General features: G+C 37.3%; 2 protein-coding genes across 2 annotated transcripts; one reads left to right on the forward strand and one right to left on the reverse strand.

Annotated features, from left to right (window-relative positions):
* Window positions 1-87: 87 nt before the first annotated feature.
* LOC115967100 lies at window positions 88-1,298 on the reverse strand. The gene is made up of 3 exons (XM_031086181.1): window positions 966-1,298; window positions 859-878; window positions 88-619 (listed from the first exon to the last, which is right to left on the reverse strand). Exons 1-3 carry the CDS (start codon window positions 1,296-1,298, stop codon window positions 88-90), a joined length of 885 nt encoding a protein of 294 aa, XP_030942041.1.
* Window positions 1,299-7,454: 6,156 nt separating this feature from the next.
* Window positions 7,455-8,858, forward strand: LOC115967101. The gene has a single exon (XM_031086183.1). It carries the CDS (start codon window positions 7,455-7,457, stop codon window positions 8,856-8,858), a length of 1,404 nt encoding a protein of 467 aa, XP_030942043.1.
* The last annotated feature ends 14,840 nt before the right edge of the window (window positions 8,859-23,698 follow it).

Below are 23,698 nucleotides of genomic sequence, written 5' to 3' on the forward strand. Positions count from 1 at the left end.
TATATAATACAATGGTAGGTCAATACTAGTACTACAACAAAAGTTAATTCCTAAATCTACCATCACAGTCAACATGAAATAAACAACTCAAATTTGTGAGAACAAAAAACCATCCAACCACAGCTTCCTCAACCTAGCATTCTGGGCTAGAAATCCACGTGCTGTCTTCTCATTTTCACAAAGATGGTCAAAGGCAGTTGCGAGCATATCTTCGCTATACCCATCCGCCATCATAGCTATTACCTCATTGTAGAGAGCTGTGTAATCCACCGGGCCCCGATTGATTTCTTTCAGAGCCACAGCTATTTCCTTCAGCTGATCAGACAGATCAGTCAGCACACTATCATCAGCATTAGAAGGTGCACTCCCTCTTTTGCGGGACTTGGAAATTCCTGACCCAGTGGTGGATGACTCGACTGCATTCTTCCCTTTCTCGACCACACCTTTCTCTACATTGTTAGCAATAAACTCCGCACTGTCCCCATTGTCTGGCTCATTCTCAGTATCCACATAGGACTTAGAAAAGCCACCTGTGGCTGTGTCCTTCCCCACAACAATCGCTAATTCATCATACATCTCAATTTTTTTTGTTTGGATACTTCGAATGCTTTCGATGCGCCTGTAAGGGAGAAAGGAACGTATAATAACAATGCAATAATCACTTCACTCATAAATTCAATATTCAATTCAATATAGATGCCATTAAATGTTTTAGGTCAATGATAAACAAAAAAATCTGTTAGGGAACAAGAGACATAACTTATGATTTTGAAGATAAGTACAACAGAAAATACAATGTACAAATGCTAAGCCCAGATTTTACAATAGATCCGCACATGAAAGTTATATTTGAAAAACCTTATAAAAGCAATGGAATCCTAAAAAGAATGACACTATAAATTTCATATAAAAGGCAAAAACATATATTATCATCTATATTAAGAAAATATAGTTGGAAGCCATACCATAACTTCTTCTTGGTATGTCTTAGCGTCGCAAGTTATCATTTTTAGATTATCGTCCCAACCAAATCCACTCTTCTTTCTAAGAGTCTGAATGGTGGACCACATGGTCCTTAGAGTTTGCATCCGATTGTCAACATAGGATGGGTGGCACTCAACCCCAAATTGGGCCGTTATCTCCTTCGCTACAAGAGCAAAGGAGCCGGCCTTGAAAGTACTAGAGGGCTTATTGCCCTTTGCAGCCTCCTCTGCAAGTATCCTAAGCATCATTTCATGCATGGGTGGCAGCCACCTAAATTGCTTGTTGCTGCTAACTTTCTCTATGCCCTTTGACATTATTACATATGAAAATAGTATAGTGAGAGTAGCATTTAGTAACTACGCTTGGAACATGAACAACAAATCAAACACACATACAACCACACTTATAAATGTGCATAACAGAATGAAACATGCTAACACTGGAAATGACAATGTAATACAATCAAATAACAATGTAATGCTGAAAATACTTTTTCATTACACCACCAAAAGTCTATAGTAAATACATTGTCTTTACAAAAAACAGAAAGAAAAAACACATTACAATCATAGAAATCTAAATAAAGTACTACTCTCCACTCCTGGTATAATCAGACCACATAGCTTGGCATATCTCATCTCTCTTAGCATTCCACGATCTACTGTCTTTAACGGACTCCCGACGTGATTGTGTTTCTTGTTTGTGGTCACTAGACTCTACTTGGTTCATTGCATCTTCCATGATATGATCATTTGGTTCAACCCCTATAATGTGATTATGAACCACACAACATGCTAACACTACTTTCACTTGGGTTGGGAAAGACCAAAATGGTTCTGCATCCAACACTCGAAAACGTTTCTTCAACACTCCAAACCCTCGCTCAATGGTAGTTCTCAATGAAGAGTGTCAGAGGTTGAACAATTCTTGCTCATTCTCAGGAGGATGATCACTAAACTCTTTCAAGTGATATCACACACTCCGATAAGGTGACAATATTCCATTTTTATTACCATACCCAGCATCACCAAGATAATATTTACCTACATATATTAAAAAATAAAACCAAATCACTACTATGCTTAGGAAAACGCACAATATTTATTAAACTAATAAACCAAAAAGGTGAAGTAATCGTATAATACCATCGGGAATTGAAAATCCCCCTGTCCTAGCAAATGCATCATTTAACACACGTGAATCATGTGCACTGCCTTCCCATCCGGCCAATACATAAGTGAACTTTAAGTCAAAACTAATGGCAGCTAACACATTTTGCGTGGTTTCATTTTTGCGACCACGAAATCTTGTATTTCAGGTGGCACAGATGCACAAACATGTGTACCATCTATTGCTCCAACACAATCCTAATTGTCGACAAACATAATGGTTTAAAATTACACAAATCTTCACAATTTACAAAAATACACAAGTCGCAATAATTAGCTTAAAATATGGGTAAAACCTTTTGCTATTCATTATCTCTGGGGGTGTATCTTCGCTACGCAATTTTATTAGAGCTCTATATAATTTCAGGACCCCCCTAAGGACGACCTTGAAGTATCTATGAACAGTCTCAGTTGATCTATAGATCCGACTACCCATTACACGAAACCTCACATTATGACCAATAATGTGTAAGAAAATGAACACTTGCTCCGTAATAGACATGTGAATAGTCGGGCGTACGTGCTCCCCCTCAGTGAGGATGTGACATAAGTGGTGGAAAGCTATAGGCTTCATCCTAAGTTGATTCACACAATGTCTCTCAGTTCCATGCAGAATACTATTTATGTATTCCTCTCTCTCGGCGGCATGGTTAACATAAGGCGCCCTAGGCAGTTGTCTACGTCTACGTCACAATTTCCTTAACAATGCAACCCCCACAAGGAGGACAGATGCAACTGAGGCAAGAATTGCGGCTTTGGTTTTTTTTCTTCATCTAACAAAATCACAAACACTATGGTCTAAGAAGTATGTAAACAAGCATGTTATTGATTACACAGTAAATAAAAACAGTCACAAACAGAAAACATCCAAACCACATTGATAACGAGTACCAAATCACATTGCATTCTATTTACAATCAATATTTACACTATCACAATATCATTACATTGATAACTGCACATTGATATCATCACAATACCATCACATTGCATTCTATTTACAATAACCTATATACCCAATGCACGTTCAATTAAGGTTTAAACACACACATATTCTACTGCAAGAAAATAATAACACCAATCATGGGTCAAGCTCCAAAATTTCTACACATAACCCAACTAGCCAAATTCTAAAAAAAAAATCACAGCAAAAACCAATCATGAATAACCAGTCAAGCTCCAAAATTCTAAAAAAGATCAAAGCAAAAACCAATCATGAATAACCAGCAAAAACCAGTCAAGCTCCAAAATTTCATACGCATAACCCATGAATAATACACAGTTTAAATAAAAAATGGATAATTAAAAAAATTAATAAATAAAAAAAGTAAATAATTATATAAATATATATATATATATATAAAATGCTAAGATCGGATCCGGGAGGTGGGTCAGGAGAATGGGTTGTGGATTTTGGCATATCTGAGTTTGAGGGGATGTGGATCGGACTTGTGTGTGGATCGGAGGTGAGGTGAGGTGTGTGGATCGGAGGTGTAAAACGGTCCACAGGAGAAGGAAAACTCACCGTGAGTCTGTGTTTGGCTCGGTGATCGGACTGGCTGGATCGATGATCGACTGGCTGAGCTCGGCGTGACCCGGAGTGAGTTGGATCAGGTGCGTTTGTTTGGATCGGTGTGAGTTTGTGGTTGAGCTCTCACTCACCGTGGGTTTGCGTTTGGCTCGGTGATCGGATTACCGTGAGGGAGAGGCTCGATTAGTTGAGCTCAGCGTGACCCGGCATGAGCTGGACTGGTGTCAGTGGCTGGATCGGTGTTAGTGGCTGGCTGAGCTCTCTTCTTTCTCTCGCTCTCTCTCTCTCTTTTGCACGTGACCCGGAAATGGTTTGAAGTGAAAATGAAAGTGTAAAATCATTTCCGGGTCAAAGGAGTAAATTTCTGGTCAAAGGAAATGAATTTTCAGAAAATTCTATTTTTCGTAGCTGCCAAACATGCGGGTCAGGGGGAAAATGATTTCCTGAAATCATTTACCACCAAAACAAATGCACCCTTAGATGAAAATTTGCATATTATTACCCTTGAAATTTCAAATTTTGCATCTTAAAATGTAAAATTTAGATCATAAAATTAATTTGGCTGCTCAAATTTTTAAGCAGTCCAGAAAACCAAGACATTGCTCTACTAGGACTACTCATGTAGGTGTACGATTGCAAACCTTGGCAGTCAAACAATTGTGATGCATGTATCGCTATTTTTTTCATATACCAAACCGTTTGATTGCAAGGCTTGGGAGCACATACCTTTTATTGCATCATTTTTTTTCCCCAAATAGCATCCACATTGGCAGAGCTATTTTTTTAGTTATTTAGCATCATAAAAAGTTATTTTATCTATTTTACTTACTCATTTTACAAAACATCCAGCTTCAGTAGATCTATTTTAGCTTTCAACACAATAAAATAATATATCTACTACAATAGCAGTGTGAACGCACAAATAAAAAAACAATATATAAGAAAAGATAAAATATAATAAAAGAATAATAACAGTGTGAACGCACAAACTATATATTGCCGTGTGAATATTATATAAAAAAAGAAAAAAAATAATTAGTAAAAGAAGTGTGAACGCACAAACAATAGCATTGAAGAAGAGAAATAAGAATAAAAATGAGTAAGATAATCAAAAGCAGTGTGAACGCACAAATAAACTTTTTTTTTTTTTTTTCACCGCATAGCCAAAAGTAGTTCTGCAGCTGTAGAGCCAAAAAATATAGCTTTGGCTCTACCATTGTAGGTCACATTTTGATATTTGGTGGTACTAAAAATAGTAATATAGTTATTTAGCACTACTAATGTGGATTCTCTTAAAATTATCCATAATGCATATTCATTATTTTTAATTATTAAATACGTATACATTATTTTTTGAAATGTGCTGTTGGTATATTTTCTATTTTGTGTACTTGCTAAAGGTACTAAAGGGAATATATATATTATGTATGTATGTATCTATGTATGTGTGTGTGCGCGTGCGATAATATATAAAATTATCTATGTGTTCTTTTTAAGTAAAATGAATCATAAATAAGGTCATATGACTAAAATTACACATGAATTGCCTCTTCAATTGCTACATACTAAATTGCAAAATGATAGCTTTAAACATGTTTGAAGCTAAAAATTTTATGATATATATTGTGAGAGACCCCCCCAAATAGGATCAAAATGACTAAAAACCGAAATTTTTATTTATTATTTTTTTTTAAGGTGCCAAACTCGTGGCAAAAGTTTAGGCATAAATTAGAGCCACCCTTTACAATTGTATCTATAATTATATTGAAAGATTCTAGAGGTAGACAAAGAGAGCAAGAGGTTGCATTTCTAGAGAGAGTGAAATAGTAGGTAAGATTAAAGATGAGAGAGAAGAAAAAAAAGATACAAGAAATTTATGTATTGGTAGGTGGTGACAAGGAGATAATTTACAATAGGAAAAATAGTGGCAGAGCGAGGATTTTAGTCTAGCTAGGGGCCAGTAGTAAAAGAACATTTAAAAAAAACAATTAAATATTAACCCTTTTTTAATCAAAATATTAACTGGTATTAATAATAAATAAATAAATATTTTTGAACAATTGTAATTGTCATTCAAAATCTAATATAAACGTAAATTATTATTTATTTTTTCATACATAGTTTAATTAATTACAAGTATATATTTTATATAATTAAAATAAATAAACACAAACTAAATTCATAATTACTAACAATCAAGGTAAAACATTATCTAAATACATAAATTTTAGACATCTAATTTACTGCTCAAAATAAATTGAGAAAATAAATTAATCTAAATTTTTCAAAGTGAGCAATATACTTGGTCTCACAATCTTGATTGCATTTAAAAAATATTTAGAGAATTCAATATTTATTTCTCAATTTTTCTAAGTTTTTAAACAGCAAAAATTTAGGTTTTTAGCAAAAACCTACACTTTAAAATTGTGACAAAGTCAAGAAATGGAGCAAGGAAAAATTAAGTGGAGGCTTTAGGGTTATAATACATTATATATAAGGACATTAGAGCATTCACAATAAAGTAGTAAAAATAACTAAAAAGCTAGATAGGGCTTAAAGGGTTAGGAATTTGGATGAGACCACAAAAACAAAAATTGCAGAGAGATATAAAGTAGATACTAGAATATTCATATTTTTGATCTTCAAAAAATTTTAACAGCAACATAAAATGCAATTTTATACATTTTAAAATTTTAGATTTTTATTAAAGTAGTTACCTATTGTGCTCTAGTCTGACTAGAAAGTTACAACCATTATAAAAATAATTGTCGTAAATACATATTCTCTTAATTTTGAGGGGAATTTGAACTTTTATTAGTGGACTTAGGTTTAGGGCACAACACAGTTTTACAATCTACCATAAATAATTTTTTTGAGGAAGTGAACAAATGACAATCAGTACACCTTGACAAAAGGTTCAAATATGGAAGTTGATGTATCTAAACTCTAAAGCCAACACCTAGGTATTGCTATTTTTTACTTGTAAGTTGTAACTAAAGCCATTAATTACCAGACTATCAGATTATATCAAAATCATATCTTGCTATTGTAATCAGTTTTATTAATCATCAGGAGAGTTGGATATCATGTCTTTATTTATTTTTTTATTTTTTTTTTGCTGAGAAAAAAATGAGTAAATGAAGACGATTTGAGTTGACATCTTCCACTTAAGCGTAATCATAATGACACTCTATTTGCTAGACTCGGACCTACGGAAGCAAGGGATCCGAATGAGCCATAGCAATGCATCATCAAGAACACTAGTGAGCATGAGTTGAAAGTACGAATTTATTTTCCAAACGTTTTCCATTGTAGGATTTGAACTTGAAACTTTCAACTTCCAAACCCTTAAAAGTGAGCTTATAACCAATGGAGCAACCACTCTAGTGGTTGGATATTATGTCACATCTCAATTTGTTACTTTAATTAATACTGTAGTGCTTTATTTCTATTTCCACAAAGTATATAGGTGAAACCACCATGAATGAATGACCTTGAATCTTTGTTGTATTAATTGCTATTTTGGTATATGCACGTACTGGTTTAAACTATAATGTTTAGCCTCTTGCAACAATAACAACAACAATAATGGAAAGTTGCTCGTCTCTAGCAAAGGTTTCTCTGGAAACTTCTGTTAGGCCGTGGCATTGTCGTCCCTTCATTGGAAGGAGTCTTTAGTCCCTTGCTCTAACAAGTTTAGTGCAAGGCTAGTGGGGTTTTGTTTCAGGGAACTTGGGAAACACTGGGACTCGAATACCTTCCTCTCTAAAATGGAAGCTCTAACCAAACACTGGAAATCCTTATCCCTTTCAGAAAGGGAAGGTTCCGGCCTATGCTTGAAGAAAGAACAAGCTAGCTCAGTACACGCTATAGCAGCTAAATTCCTCACCAAACGTCCCCTCAATTTGGACGCCATAGCTAACACCTTCACCCCCCTCTGGAGAACAAAATCTGGGTTCAAGATAAAACACATCGAAGACCATGTTGTTCTCTTCTCTTTTGACAACAAGGCCGATGTGGATCGAATAATAGCAGCGGAACCTTGGAGCTTTGACAAACATACTATGGTTATAACCCGATACGACAAAGATGCCATAGTGCTATCATCCGATCAATCCTTGGTCGCTTTTTGGGTGCAAGTATATGACATTCCCATCCGGTTCAGGAATAAAGTAGTTGCAGAACAAATTTGTGAAGCTATCGGTACCATCCTCCACCCGGAAGATGCGCCAGACTGTGATGGAGGTAGTTTCATCAGAGTAAGAGTCCGGATCGATATCGCTCAACCTCTATGCCGGGGAAGACTTATTACCTTAGAGGATGGTAAAGCACAATGGGTGTTGTTTAAATATGAAAGACTGGCCAATCTCTGTTACTGGTGCGGCTGCCTTTCGCACGTCGACAGAGACTGCGAGGTGTGGATGGACAGTGAAGGTACTCTTAAAACAAAGGACCAACAATTCGGTCCATGGCTTCGTGCCCCTCCCTTTCTTGTCTCCAGGAAAAAGGTGGTTTCGGTTCCTGGCTTCTTTACGAAGAAGTCCAACGACAAAGCCAATCAGCACCAGTCCTCCCCCCTTCCTCAACCTCCATTGACGTCCACCCCAAAACCACCCTCCCATGTCGCTAAACCTACCGTGTCTCTCAAGGTGTGCTCCGATACTCTGGACACAATATCACCAGACGGAACGGAAAGCACATCGGAGGATCACCCACAAAATCCTCCAATCCAGCCGGATTTCGAGGACCTAATCCGAGACATTGACAAGGACCTCAGTCGATTTGACAGTGAGGTGTCAGAATTTCAGAATTCAAATGCTGATCATCCCGCCCCTACTCTGGACTCCACTTATCTTCCAAATCAACACTCCGGCCCATTAAATAAAAGGTTAGTCACTCAGCCCAATAAGCCCATCCCCTTTAATGATTTAACTAACGTGGATCCTGGCCTAATTCAGAAACAAGCCCAAGCAGGTGGAAAGTGGATCCGTGTATTAAGACTATCACAGTTTGGTGATAGTCATCCTCTGGACACTTCCTTAGGCAAACGAAATTCCTCTGATTCACAAATCTCCCCTCTCCCTTCCAAACGCAGAGCTCTAGACGGTGCAAAGCAAAATGAAACTCCTCTCCCAACGGCGGCGGCTGTACCTCAGCTCCGCCGAGCTCAATGAATTGGGTTTGCTGGAACGTGCGTGGGCTTGGAAACCGATGCACAGTCCGAGAGCTCGAGGTAGTCACTCACGCATAAGACCCCGCTGCCATGTTCCTTGCCGAGACGTGGTTAGCTGAAGCTAGGCTAAGAAAGTTGTGTTCTGACCTGAAATTTGATCATTGTTGGATCAGTCCAAGTGCGGGTAAGTCTGGTTGTTTGGCTCTGTTTTGGAAGAACTCTGCTTGCATTGATGTGGTTTCATCCTCCCAAAACCACATCGATGCCATTGTGGGTGACGCAGACAACGGCCAATGGAGATTTTCTGGTGTATACAGCTTCGCCGACGCGGCAAGAAAGCACGAGACATGGTCCTTGCTCCGCGATCTTCACCGGCGTTCTTCCCTCCCTTGGTTGTGCGCAGGGGATTTTAATGAGATACTATGGTCTCATGAAAAACTTGGCCTCAGTCCTAGACGGGAGTCTCTCATGTCGGCGTTCAGGGATGTCCTTGACGAATGCGGATTCATGGACCTTGGTTTTGTTGGGGACAAATTTACATGGAAAGGTAAAAGAGCTGGGGGTTTGGTTCTTGAGCGGCTGGACAGAGCAATTGCAACAAATGGTTGGTTCGCCCTTTACCCAGGCACAAAGGTTAGACACCTTAATACTCACTCTTCAGATCATAAAGCCATTGTAATTAAATTTGATGGAATTGTCCCTTGCCCAAATCGACCGTTTAAATTCGAGCAAATGTGGCTCAAAGACAATGGATGTAGCGAAACGGTTGTGTCTGCTTGGGGCTCAAATTCAGGGACCGCTACCATGCCGTTAGTTGCTGGGAAAATAAAAAAGTGTGGGGAAAAGCTTGCCGTTTGGAGTAAAAACTCTTTCGGCTGCATCAAGAAGCAAATTGAAAAAAAAGGGAAATTGTTGTACAAAGCTGAGGTGGCAGTGGCGAAGGGGGAGGCGGATTATGCTGTGGTTAAGAATTTGAAATTCGAATTGAATGGGCTTCTGGATAAAGAAAGCCTAATGTGGGAGCAACGAGCGCGTGCCCTGTTTCTGAAGTGTGGTGACCGAAATATGGGATATTTTCATAGTAAGGCTTCCCACAGGTTTCGTCGAAACAAAATTTCCGAACTTAAGAATTCAGTCAATGCTTGGTGCACAGAGGATAGGCAAATCAAAGAAATAGCAGTGGGCTACTTCCGTTCCTTATTTACAACATCTCACCCTACAGAGCTTTCAAAAATCTTTGAGGTTGTCAAGCCCTCTGTTACTCCAGAAATGAATAAGCAACTCCTCAAGCCGTACTCTAAGGAGGAAGTTGCTGCAGCTCTTAACCAGATGGAACCCATTACGGCCCCAGGTCCCGACGATATGCTGCCTCTCTTCTATCATTCTTTCTGGAATCTTTTTTATAATGAAGTGTCTTCTGCTGTTCTTGACTGCCTAAATAATTGTAAAATTCCGACTGAGATAAATCATACCAACATTACTCTAATTCCTAAAGTTAAATCTCCTAAATTTATTACTGAATTTAGGCCAATTAGTTTATGTAATGTTGTTTACAAACTTGAATCAAAAGTCCTGGCAAACAGATTAAAGGCAGTGCTTCTAGCAGTGATTTCAGAAAACCAGAGTGCTTTTCAATCAGGGAGACTTATTATGGACAATATCCTCATGGCATTCGAAACCCTCCATTACATGAAGAACCACCGAAAGGGAAAATCGGGCTTTATGGCTCTCAAGTTGGATATGAGCAAGGCCTACGACCGCGTGGAATGGGTTTTTCTTGAGGGAATGATGAAGCAAATGGGCTTTGATATAAGGTGGATTGCCCTTATTATGGAATGTATCACAACGGTCAGCTACTCCATTCTAGTCAATGGCGATCCTTCGGACATTTTTCTTCCTTCTCGTGGTCTTAGGCAAGGAGACCCACTGTCTCCTTACCTATTTCTTATATGCTCAGAAGGGCTTCACGGATTATTAAATAAAGAGGCGGAGGAGGGTCATATCCGAGGGGTTTCCATTTGCAAGAAGGGCCCGAGATTAACACATCTGTTTTTTGCGGACGATAGCCTGGTTTCTGCAAAGCCTCTATCACTGAATGCCAGAACGTCCAAAACGTACTGAAAGTCTATGAGAAAGCCTTGGGGCAGTAGCTCAATCGGAACAAAACTGGGCTTTTTTTCAGCAAGTCCACCCCTCCAATCATTCTCAACCAAATAAAGGAATTCTTGGGAGTTCAAGAGGTCAAAAACCATGAGAAATATCTCGGCCTCCCATCCTTGGTTGGAAAACACAAAAAAGCAAGCTTGAGGTTCATTAAAGAGAAGATTTTAGCTAAGCTCCAAGGCTGGAAGGAGCAGTTGCTATCCCAAGCGGGGCGTGAAATTCTCCTTAAGGCAGTCATCCAGGCAATTCCAACCTTTGCGATGAGTTGCTTCAAAATCCCAACTACCCTTTGCGTGGAGATTGAGTCCTTGATTAGGAAATTCTGGTGGGGGCAGCGGGGGAATCAAAGGAAAATTCACTGGACCAAATGGAGTGCTCTTTGTAAGCCAAAAGACCTTGGAGGCATGGGTTTCAAAGAACTTCAAAAATTCAACGATGCTATGCTTGCTAAACAAGTCTGGCGGCTGCTGGACAACAATGACTCTCTCTTCCATCGGTTTTTCAAAACAAAGTTCTTCCCCAACGGTTCCATTCTTGAGGCCAAAGAAGGTAACGGTTCCTTTGCCTGGAAAAGTATCTTAAAGGGCAGGGATGTGATTAAAAAAGGCCTTCAATGGAGAGTGGGCAATGGAGACTCTATTCATATTTTCCATGATGTCTAGCTTCCTACCCCTCGGCCTCAAAAGGTAATCTCCTCCTACAGCCCTCTTGGTTATGATGCTAAAGTTTCTGTTTTGATTGACCATGATAAATGCTGCTGGCGTGAATATGTGATTGACTCCTCCTTCTTGCCTCATGAAGCCTCCCTGATCAAAGCCATCCCTCTAAGCCTAGATAGCTGTGAGGATGTGCTATTTTGGCCTAGGAACTCTAATGGGCTTTACTCCGTCAAATCCGGGTATAAATTGCTACTGGAGTGTGAATTGAATGACGAGCCGTCTTCCTCTGACTTGTCGCTGTCTAAAAAAGTTTGGAGAGGTATTTGGAACCTTAATATTCCAAATAGAGTTAAATCTCTCCTATGGAGAGCTGGTACGGAGGCCCTACCCACCAGAGTGAACCTAAGGAAAAGGAAAATTCTGACTGATGACTCCTGCCCACACTGCTTTCACGAAAAGAAACTTCTTTCCATGCTCTTTGGTCCTGCTCTTGTCTGTATCCGGTGTGGCAAGTCCATTTTAGATGGTTATCTAAGCTTGTCGTGAATTGCTCTTCTCTGCTGGATGTCATTCAGCTAAGCCAAGATCATAATAACTTATCGGATTTATTTGCCATGACAGTTGCGCTAATTTGGGCGCGAAGGAATTAGATCCGTGTGGGTGATAAGGTTCTTCCAATTGAGAAAATCAACTCAACGGCCCTTGAAAACCTTCAGGAATTCCAGCTTGCTTCCTCCACTCCCCACCGTGCTCCTCCCACATTCAAACCAGCTAAATGGTCTCCTCCTCCTCCGGGTTGGATGAAGGTTAACTTTGACGGTGCCACTTTCTCATCCAAAGGCCTTGCTGGTTTGGGAGCCATTATCCGGAACGACCAAGGTCTAGTTATGGCTGCCTATACACATTCTATTCCCCTGCCTACTTCTGTAGAGACAGTGGAAGTGTTGGCAGCGCGCAGTGCAATCTGCCTGGCAAAGGATCTGAACTTCTCCAAGGTAATCTTTGAAGGTGACTCGGAGATCATCATCAAAGCCATTAATAAGGGAGAACTTATGTCCTCAAGCTTTGGTCACATTCTGAATGACATTAATCTTCTATCCAAATCCTTTCAACAGGTATCTTTCTGCCACACACGCAGACAAGGGAATAGAGTTGCGCATGGTTTGGCTCGTATGGCTTGTAATTTTTCTGATTATCAAGTCTGGATGGAGGATGTTCCTCCGAACTTATATGCTGTATATTATTTTGATTTTCCTTGAATGAATTGCTCCCCCCTATTCTTGGGGTGGTTTCTCAAAAAAAAAATAAAAAATAAAAAATAATGTTTATCATATGCTCAGAGTTTGATTTTCCCAAAAGACTTGTTAGTTTTTAGTGAAGGTTAATCAGAACATTTTCATTGCTTGCCACGCATTCGAGTTGATTTGACCAAGGATCACATGCATTTGTAACCCAACTTTGAAAACCAATCTGACTCTCCTCAGTACGAACAAGCCGTATATCTTGTTTCAGTTCTCTTATCTGACAATATCTTGTGATTTTGATTTGCTTTTGAGTTTTGATATGATTTGGTTTGGTATCCGACAATACAAAATTATTTTTTGTACTTTCAACGAATAACTCTTGGCCTACCAAACAAAATGATTAGTATCCGATAATAAATCTTGGACTGTGTATCATGAGAGAATTGGTCATGGAAAAGAGAAACCATTCCCACTTGAAGGTGTTGACTTCAGATTGCGCAATCCAGCAATATCATGAAATAAAAATGGTCATGGACCCATGCATATGAGCAATGAAATAAAGCAGTCCTTTTTAGATTTTCATATCACATATTGAGATATTACTTCTTGTCCTAAATTATTAGGCTTGATTTATTTTTCCTTTTTTTATTTTTTGTTTTATAATAGAAGGGGCTTATTTCGTTTTGGATGTGCCAAATTATTCAAAATAATTTTTTTAACATGCTTTATAATTTATTTAAAAAACCAATATAATTATTAATAAATTTTAAATAAATGAGTGTTTTTTTTTTTTCCTGTTGAGAAAATTAAATAGTTGTGAAAATTTACATATTTTTATGTAAATGATATACATCAAATGATTTCCTTCCAAGGTTTGATTTTAAAACATGAATAATAAAATAGGACAGAAGGACTATTTATCATAAGAAATCTCTCTTTAAAATATAAAAATTAATAAACCCAATAGTTATTTTATATATTTTTATATAAATGATATACATCAAATGATTTCCTTCCAAGGCTTAATTCTTAAAACATGAATAATAAAAATAGGACAGAAGGACTATTTAATATTTATCATAAGAAATATCTCTTTAAAATTATAAAAATTAAAGAAAACCCAGGCCTAGATGAACCAATTCAGAGGAAAGAGAAACCTAGGACGCAGTTTTAAGAGAGAGAGAAAGAGGATCAAACGAAACTCGCTGTCCGTGGTCTCGCCGGAGCTAATGTCCCTTCACCTTTCGTACCACTCGAGATTTCAACTATGCAGTTCATTTTCTATCGTTCAACTGCACAAAATCACTGGGCTCAACTATATATTGTTTAAATTGATAGCTTAAGGTTCTTTTAAATTACTGTTGTGGTGAGAAATCTTTGTTTCTTTTGCGTTGAGGTGACTATATTAGACTTCAAATCATTGCAGCATCATGGAGCTTCTTGTAGATTATTATTTTAATATATATTGTCTGATTTGCTTCAGCAAGCCATTCAAATCTGGGACCTTAATAAATTTAAACTTTTCAATGTTTTCATAATTCGCTGATATAATTTAAGCTTTTCAATGTCTTGTTGTGAAAAGGATTACACTCTTTAGACTTTAAACCGTTGCCGTTCAAAGTCGGATAGCCGCAGAATGCATTTCAACAAAGAAATTGATAAGATGTGCAAGGATTTGGCGAGACCACAGACGGCGGCCGGCTTTTTATTTTTTATTTATAAATCGGTTCATCTGAGCCTCAGTTTCTTTTTTTTTTTTTTTTTTTTGGTAAACAGACGATTCAATTAACAACTAAGAAAAAACAAAAGGATCAGGACACAGCCTGTCAAAATACATCCCATTGAGGTCATCCTCAAACACACTAAAAATGTCCACAGGCGGACTAAGAAAGGAAGAAAAATCAGCATCAAGAGTAAAGCTCAGCCTAGCAAGACTATCAGCACATCTGTTCACTTATCTATAGCAATGCTTAATCTGAACCTGTTGAAAGCGAGAAACCAACATCCTACAATCATCCAGGATAGGGGAAATAACATGGTTAACATAAGAAGGATTGCCTAAGACATCCACTATGGCCTTCGCATCTAGCTCAATCTCAAGATGGGAAATATTTAAGTCACAGCATAACAACAGCTCCTCCCTAAGCCCCCACAATTCAGCCTCAAAGCTATTAGATAGCCCAATCCGCTTGCTAAAGCCATTAACCCACCGGCCCCTCTCATCACGAACAACGCCTCCACAGCCAGCCAACCCAACATCACCATTAAAGGCTCCATCAGTGTTAAGTTTCTTCCAACCCAACTGCGGTCTCTCCCAACACATCCTCTTGACCACCTTGCCTACCTGCACCCTTGGGGATCTGAGCCTCAGTTTCATTCGGTGATATAGTCACAGAATGCCTCTCTCAAAACTGGTTCGATCCCTCAGTTTCTCTTTCCTCTCAATCGGTTCATCTAGGCATGGGTTTTCTTTTTTTTCTTTTTTTTTTTTTAAAAAAAAAAATTTGTGCCTCACACGTGAGTTGAACGTTAGTTTATTAACGGGAGACTAATGGACGTAGTGATTTGGCTGGGGAATAAAGTTCAGGTACTAAATTGGCTGGAATAAAAGTTTATGGGATGTGTCATGGCAACAAGTAACAATCCCAAAGTTCAAGGGATGTGTAAAGTTGGGTAATATTTTTTGTAATCCTAAGAGCACTTACATGAGTGGATATATATATATATATATATATATATAAATTTACACATTTTTGTATAAAAAATGACCCACATCAATTAGCGTATGATTGGTGTAAATTTATAAATTTATTAGAGCATCCACATCAGTTGGTGGATAGTCTTCTATAATACAAAAACTCATTTATTTTACACATTTTGGCCAAAAAAACTCCCACATCAGCTCATGTAAAACTGTGTAAAGTCTTCTAAAAATTTCATGAGCTACAGTAACGGTGCATATATGCTCGGTTACTGTAGCTCGTCTATACATTAATTTCTAATTTACGCTCGTCTATACATTAATTTCTAATTTCGCTCATTTTTTTCTCTCTCTTCTCCATTTGCACAACCAACGCCCTCATCATCTGCTTCTTCCTCTAATACACACACTCCCACAGACAAAATCAACAACAAAATCACCCACAGACACCACAAAACCAAACACACCCTCACACGGACACACCAACGGAGATAGAGAGGAGTGGATCGGCGCTTGTGGCGGATCAGTGTGCTTGGATTGGAGTGCTTGGATCGGCGTTCTTCTCGTTGTGCTTGGATCGGAATTCTTCTCGCCGTGCTTGGATCGGAGTTTCAGATCGGCGCCGTGCTTGGATCAGAGTGCTTGGATCGGCGTTCTTCTCGTCGTGCTTGGATCGGAGTTCTCGCCATGCTTGGATCGGAGTTTCAGATTGGCGCCGTGCTTGGATCAGAGTTTCAGATGGAAATTTCAAATCAGCGTTTGAATTTCAGATGGAAATTTCAGCTTGGATCGGAGTTTCAGATCGGCACTGTGCTCCCTACTTGGATCAAAATTTCAGAGAGTTTGGAATAGAGAGGAGTTTCAGAGAGGAGTGAAAATGTTGGAATAGAGAGGAGTTTCAGAAAAGACACTAGAACAGAGTCTTGTGAGTGGAGAGAGAAACTCTTGTGTGGAGAGAGAGAGTTTGAGATAAAATAATAATAATAATAAGAAAAGTAAGAAAATAATTATTTAAATAAAACAGATGATAAAATAGATAAACTGATGTGGGTGTTTTGTAAAAATGAGTGTGTAAAATAGAAAAAGTAGGTTTTTAGTGTAAAAATAGGTGTGTATAATACACCAACTGATGTGGTTGCTCTAAGAGATATCGTTGCAATAACTTGATACCAACTATTTTTGCAATTTATTGCAACGAAAATTTTAAAGTGATATTTTATTACAATGAATATATCATTGCAATAACTTGGTATAAAATATTTTATAATTTATTGCAATGACAAACACGAAGCATATATCATTGCAAAAACTTGATATCAATTATTTTACAACCTATTGCAATGAAAAGTATGAAACAATTATCAATTACAACGAATATATCATTGCAATAACTTAATCCAAATGATTTTTGTCAATTATTTTCAATCTAAATTCGTGAAGTAATACTCTATTACTATAAGATATTCGAAGCAGTACTGTAAGACCGATCTAGGAAGACCGACTACCATAAGTGGATCTAACTTACTTGGTCGTGGTTGTGCACTTTCTTTCTCCGAATCTGTAATCTCCATTTGAAAGCTTACTTGAGTCTTTGTCACGTCTAACTATATATTGCCCAACTAGTCACCTCCCATTTCTTTTATACCCTTTTCCTTAGGTAATGGAGAAGATATTTTGTATTTTAATTATGTTCTTACAGCCACTTGCTCCAAATCTTTCATGAGCCATTGAGCCTAATCAATTCACAATTTTTTTGCTTGGCAAGGATAAAAAGTTTTGAGCAAAAATTAGGATAGAATATCTGCTGCACCTAAAGTCTTAAACAATTAAAGGCATTATATATCAACAAATATAGGTTTGGGGCTTAATTCTTTTTAGTACAGTATTTGTCAAGTAAGATGATAGAATTTTCAATCTTGATAATTCTTTTTAATATATTATCTATATATATTAAGAGGATTCAGAAAGTTAGTTATTGCTTTTTTTTTTTGTCAAAAATATCCCTAAATTAATTAACCAACAACTTTAAAATGGGGTTAAAATAGTAAATTGGCAAAAAAAAGTTAATTATTATTCTTTTACTGTCAAAAAATACCCCTATCTAAATATCTTTTATAATTTTTTGATATATATTGAGGTAGTATATTTTGATTAGTGTATAATAAAATTTGTGTTAATAATGAACTCATGGAAAATAATAAATCTTCTATACTACAATACTATTTAAGGGGTTTCCCATGATTTCTATACTACTATTTAAGGGGTTTCATCTACTTGAGATCCTCATTTTTTTGTTCAAAAATGCCCCTACACACCTATGTTTAAGTAGACACAAAATTAAAGGACAATTTGATAAAAATAAAACTCTAACTCTCACTAAAACATTGCCTAAAAAATAAGGTCACTCTTTTGTTAATTTTCAAATTGCTTTATCCACTTATAAATTATATATAAAAAATAAAGACACAAACTTTTTTTTTGCTATAAAATAAGACCACTAAACCCCAAAAAAAAAAAAAAACCTCATCGCACGCGCAAAGCGCATGTGATGAGACTAGTATTAATAATTGTACTGAAATAGCTTTATAACAAAGCCAACATGCATGAGCCCCCCGCACACTCTTTCATGTTGTCCAGGTGTTGCTCTTGTTGATATACTATACCAAAGTTGAATTCAGTCAATTTAACTTTATTCCCACAAATATATTGTTAGATAACTCTCACTTTTCTTAGTTATAATATCGGTCGATTAAAAATAACTCAACAAAGACCTGAGATGGCAATTTTTCTCCGTCCCGTCCCGCCCCGCTTAACCCATCCCTCCCCGCGTGGGTTTTCCCCGCCCCGCAAAGGTGATGGGGCGGGGATGGGGCAAGATGTTAGCCCCACACCACAAGGCGGAGTGGGGATGGGTTTATACTTTTTAGATCCACCCCATCCCACCCTTCCCCGGCCCCGCATCGCTAAGGGTTATAATTGTAAATTTTTCATACCCTAAAACCCTACTATTTAAATAAACATATCAATATTAGTTTATTTTATCTATCCAATATGGTTCTTTGCTTTTATTTTTTGTGTTATACTATGAGATTTTTTTTTTAAATTTTTTTTTTTTTTGATTGTCTTGTTAAACACTTGAATATATTATTCAATTTTTTCTAAAAATTGATTTGATTTGATGGGATAAATTTAGTTGTAATTTCAAATATATATTTTTTTAATGAAACCTATTTCATGCGGGGTGGGGCGGGGCTTCGCGGGGCCCCAAGGGGCGGGGATGGGGTGAAAGTTTTCCTCGTCATGCTAGGTGGGGCGGGGATGGGACAGGACAAAACCATGCAGGGTGGGGATGAAGACCCCATCCTTCGGCCCTGTCCCGCCCCATTGCCATCCCTACTTGAAATCTCTCTCTCAAAAGATCTTCTTTGTTAAGTAAAGAAGTAATCTAGGCAAAGAAGTTTTTTATTTTTAATTTTTTTGCTAAATAATCTAGTTAAAGAAGTTAGAGCAAGAAAAATACACAACATTCATTTCTCAAATAAAGAGTTGCGATTAATTCAATTAAAAATGAGGACCAGTGAGCTAATGGGTAAAACATGACACTTCACCAAGCCTTTATAAATTCCCATTGTTAGTGTAGGAGGCGAAAATTTTAAGCCAATCATAAAATGCCACATCAAAATTTAGTGGCAAATTCTAAATTAATGTCATTAAATTAATTAAATTACATGATGACATGTGTCATCCAAACTCATGATATTACATTGACATGTTGAAATTCACCATGTGTCATTTGGCCCAAAAAATAAAGATAAATTTCCTATTCAAAATTTATGAATAATTATCTTTATAAATAAATAAAATAAAGATAAATTTTCTATTCAAAACTGATAGATAATTATCTTTATTAAAATAAATTAAATAGAGATAATTATTTATCTTTATTGATTATTATCTTTATCAAAATAGATAAATAGAGATAATTATCTCTAAGAAGAATTTGGGCCAATAAAAAATCTACTACATACTTTCCAGTATATCAATTCGAAGTGGAGTTTATCTTCTAAAATCACTATAAATAGAGGACAACCCCTCTCAATTTCATAACCAAGTTTTGAAGAAGCCCAAGCTCTGGAGAAATTATGTCTCAAGAATCTTCGAAGAACTTGAAGCATCTTTGAAGAACTTGAAGAACATTCAAAGGGCTTGAAGAACTTAAAGGACAACAAATCTCTAACAAACTCAAGGTTAGAGATTCGTTGTGAAGACCGTTCAATCCATCTTCCAACCAAAGTCAAGAAGATCTCTTGTTTGAGTTCTTTGAAGTTCTATTAGAATTAAGCTGAAAAGCCTCCATAAACCTCCACAAACCCAAATCTTTGAAGTTCAAATGATTAAACCTCTAAAGCCCCGAAGAACTTCAACCTAAGAGCCTTCACATTCAAAGACTTGAAGAACAATAAATCTCTAATAAGCTTAAAGCTAGAGATTTGTTGTAGAGATTGTTCAATCCATCTTCCAACTAAAGTCAAGAAGATTCCTTGTTCGAGTCAAGTTTAATGAAGATAGAATCAGAGTATATTCTTTTGTAAAAGAATTGAAATAGAGATTGTACTCATTATTTATCAATACAAATTTATATTTGCAAACCATATTTCTTTTCAATTGTTTGATTTTCTGCAATTGAGAAATTTTGTGTTTACAATTAGTCATAAAGAAGTGCTTTTAAAAGGTATTACAATGCCCAGGGAAGTTGGAGAAGAGTCTTCAAAAGAAGCATATTCAAAATGCCTGATAAAGTTTCTTCATGAAACTTTCAAAACCACTTCATTCACACACCAGTGTCACAATTAAAAAAAAAAAAAAAAGTTGAAGTTTAACATCAATATCCAAATTTAGTCCATTAATAGTACAATGGAAATGAAAAAACAAATTAAAAATTAAAAAATTCTAGACAACCTCTCAAATGAAACAAAATGGCTATTTAAGTGAACTTCTTTCTCATTGGGTTAGCTCGTAGCCTTTTTTAGAGAGAGAACGTTACAGCAACTGAGCATCCAATCCAAGTACGGTGTGATCCATGGGATAGTTCTCACAATACACAACAGAAATATTGAGCTCCGACTGCTGCTCGGCCTCTAAAATTTGGTAAGCAACTTCAAGTACGACACAACACACATTTAACTGAGCTTCACACCCTTCAACAGAATGCAGAAATTATTATCGCCTAAATACAAAAAAGAGGATTAATATATATCATAGATATGGTCATCCATCTCGACAATGCCTTGGTGAATGTGCAGCCGGCCCTCGGACCACACACCTTTATCAAGATCATAAGCGTGCATAACCAACTCTTTTGGATTCCAATTATCGAACAAAATCCAGTAGAGAACATTACCGGCGGCTACAACATTTTTATATTTACTCGGACTACCACCCAAACCATGTAGTTCAGGCACGATAGGCACTTCAAATGTTGTCCAACAACGATCCTTGACAATATATGTGAAGAAAAAACAATCATGACCGGGAGAAGGAAAGAGTGAAGCAACAAGTATCTGTTTCTTGCTCTCGAGAAGAGTGGTAACTATATTAATACGAGGGGTGATCACAAAGGGAGGAGATTGGGTAAGAGTTCCCAAGTTCCTAAACTTGGGTCGAAAACCTCCATCCAATGAGTATCTCCTGGTCCTAAGAGGTACGACTTTCCTTCGAGGACAATGCTGTAAGTGGGAGGGTGGTTTCGTCTCGGAATAGACCTGACTTCCAACCATCACTAGGAGAGTTAATATCAAACGTCCAAACTTGGTTTGTTATTCGGCTAATGCAATAGAGAAATGAGCCCACGGCTGCAAAGTAGGAGTGATTCAATTGGTGAAACTGCAATGCTAACAACGGAGTCAGCTTTTCCTTTGCCTTGAGCCTTGCCTTTGCCTTGAGCTTCTCCTTTGCCATGAGCACTGCTAAGTAATGCCCCAAGAAATTCAACTGATCGAAATTTTCCTTTTGCCTGGTTTTGCTTTGCCTTGAGCTTCTTGAGCTTTTTCTTTGACCTTATGCAGCGTCTATAGTCTGGCACCGTAATACAAAACCATTCCATCGTTGATTCACCGACACTCTAATCGTTCTCCATTACTGGTTAGTTATAGCCCCAAATATGATTTTTGAAGCATCGTCCTTTGGCTTCAATGGTTTGAGGCTCGTCCTTGATCGCTTTCGCTTCAATTGTCTCAAGCTCCTCTTTAATGTTTCAATGGTAGAATTGAAGATAGTCATTGATGTTTGCATGGAAAAATTGAAGTTTTCATGGTAGAATTGAAGATAGTCGTTGATGTTTCCATAGCAGAATTAAAGGAAATTTCTTATGGAGAGTAACTGCGTTTCGGGAAGAGAGATAGGGTTAGGGTTAGGAATTGGGACAAAACAAATGGAGAGCGTGAACTAGTGAGAGCGATTAGGACTATATAAGTATATATAGATAAATACTTGGACTCGGTAATCCATTTTTATTTTAATAATAATAATAATAATAATAATAATGAAATTTATATTTGAGAATTATTAATTAGATTATCAAAAAATAAAAGTTATTACATAATATATGTTCATCAATTCTCATATTAATTGCAAGCATGTAAGGTGTCAAAAATACTTTGCCCAACTTCTAATTGAAGAATGAAGAAGAAGATTATTGTAGGCATACATAACTTTGAATAAAAACAAAATTAAGCTCTTCAATGAGTTGTAGAGACCTTTCCTTTTCTTCTTGTACACTTTTTTTTTTTTTTGGGAGAAACTTTTCTTGTACACAATTGAACACTTCTTTTTTCTATCATATTCAAATTTCGATTTCAATTTTTTCTATTGTTGAGATTTCAAACCCAAAGGTCACCTTATTAAAAAAAGATAAGAGACTTCATAGAGTCACGGGTTAAAGGGGAGTTATATCATTAGGGATGGATTCAATCCAAACCCGAAATTCATTATTAGACTTGAATTTTTTGGCTAGATAATGAGCAATTGAATTGCCTAATTTTTTTTTTTTTTACATGGAAGAAAAGGTAGAATTAGAAATGAAAATCCATAGCAAAATGAAGGGTGCTCTGAATATCTTTTCTCTTCTCTTGTTATGGCAATAGCAACGAGTCGCGCATTGAATATCTCTTCTCTTCTTTTCTCTTAGAGTAAACATTCGGTCAGGCTGTGGCGTAAAACCAGTGTTTTACGCCAGCCAATAGGAGACTGCCACGTCATCTCTTTTTAAAATTTATTATTTTAATAAAAATATCTCATCATTCTCTCTCTCTTCACGGTCACTCTCTCAGTCTCTCGCTCTCTCTCTTCTTTCACTTCTTCCTTTTCTCTTCTTTCTCTCTCATTCTCACTTTTTTCTTTTCTCTGCCGTTTGTCTCCACCGCCACCACCTTGAAGGCGACGGTAGCCACCATCTCTTTTTTTTTTTATTCTCCATAAAAGATTATGCTTTACTCTACACTGGCTTGCTTTTAATGAGTCACTTAAATACCTCTCCAAATCAAACCAAAACCAATACCCAATCTGAGAGACAAAATCGGAGTGAGAGAAATAGAGAAGAGAGAAGAGAGAGAATCAGAGAGTGAAAGAAGAGAGAGAGGCCGCTGTTCCCAGCCACACACCACTCGCCGTCGACGTCGATCCCTAGCCCACAACCCACAACCCATATGCTACCATGGCCCGTGACCACTCCACCACCGCGCCACAACCATCGGACCACCCTACAACCCAACAAAAACCCATGCCACAAAACCCACAACCCTCATGCCACCATTGCCACGACCAAGCCACCAGCACAGCATCGCCACCATCGAGAGAGATTGGCAGAGAGAGCCCTGATTTGATGAGAGAGGTTTGAATTTTTAGAGAGAGAAGTCTGAGTTTTTTGAGAGAGAGTTGATGAAACCTAGTCAACAACGATCCATGACTGGGTTTCCTTCAAGGTGGTGGCGGTGGAGACAAACGGCAGAGAAAAGGAAAAAGTGAGAATGAGAGAGAAAGAAGAGAAAAGGAAGAAGTGAGAGAAGAGAGAGAGGGA

Source organism: Quercus lobata, chromosome 11, assembly GCF_001633185.2.
Source record: "Quercus lobata isolate SW786 chromosome 11, ValleyOak3.0 Primary Assembly, whole genome shotgun sequence".
In the NCBI taxonomy this organism is placed as follows: domain Eukaryota; kingdom Viridiplantae; phylum Streptophyta; class Magnoliopsida; order Fagales; family Fagaceae; genus Quercus; species Quercus lobata.

Excerpts from the sequence above, each read along its gene's own strand:
- LOC115967101 (XM_031086183.1), top strand. The coding sequence starts at position 7,455 with ATGGAAGCTCTAACCAAACACTGGAAATCCTTATCCCTTTCAGAAAGG.
- LOC115967100 (XM_031086181.1), bottom strand. The coding sequence starts at position 1,298 with ATGTCAAAGGGCATAGAGAAAGTTAGCAGCAACAAGCAATTTAGGTGG. Across the intron at positions 879-965 it reads CATACCAAGAAGAAGTTATG|GATTCCATTGCTTTTATAAG; the intron begins GTATGGCTTCCA and ends CATTCTTTTTAG. Across the intron at positions 620-858 it reads GATTCCATTGCTTTTATAAG|GCGCATCGAAAGCATTCGAA; the intron begins GTTTTTCAAATA and ends TCTCCCTTACAG.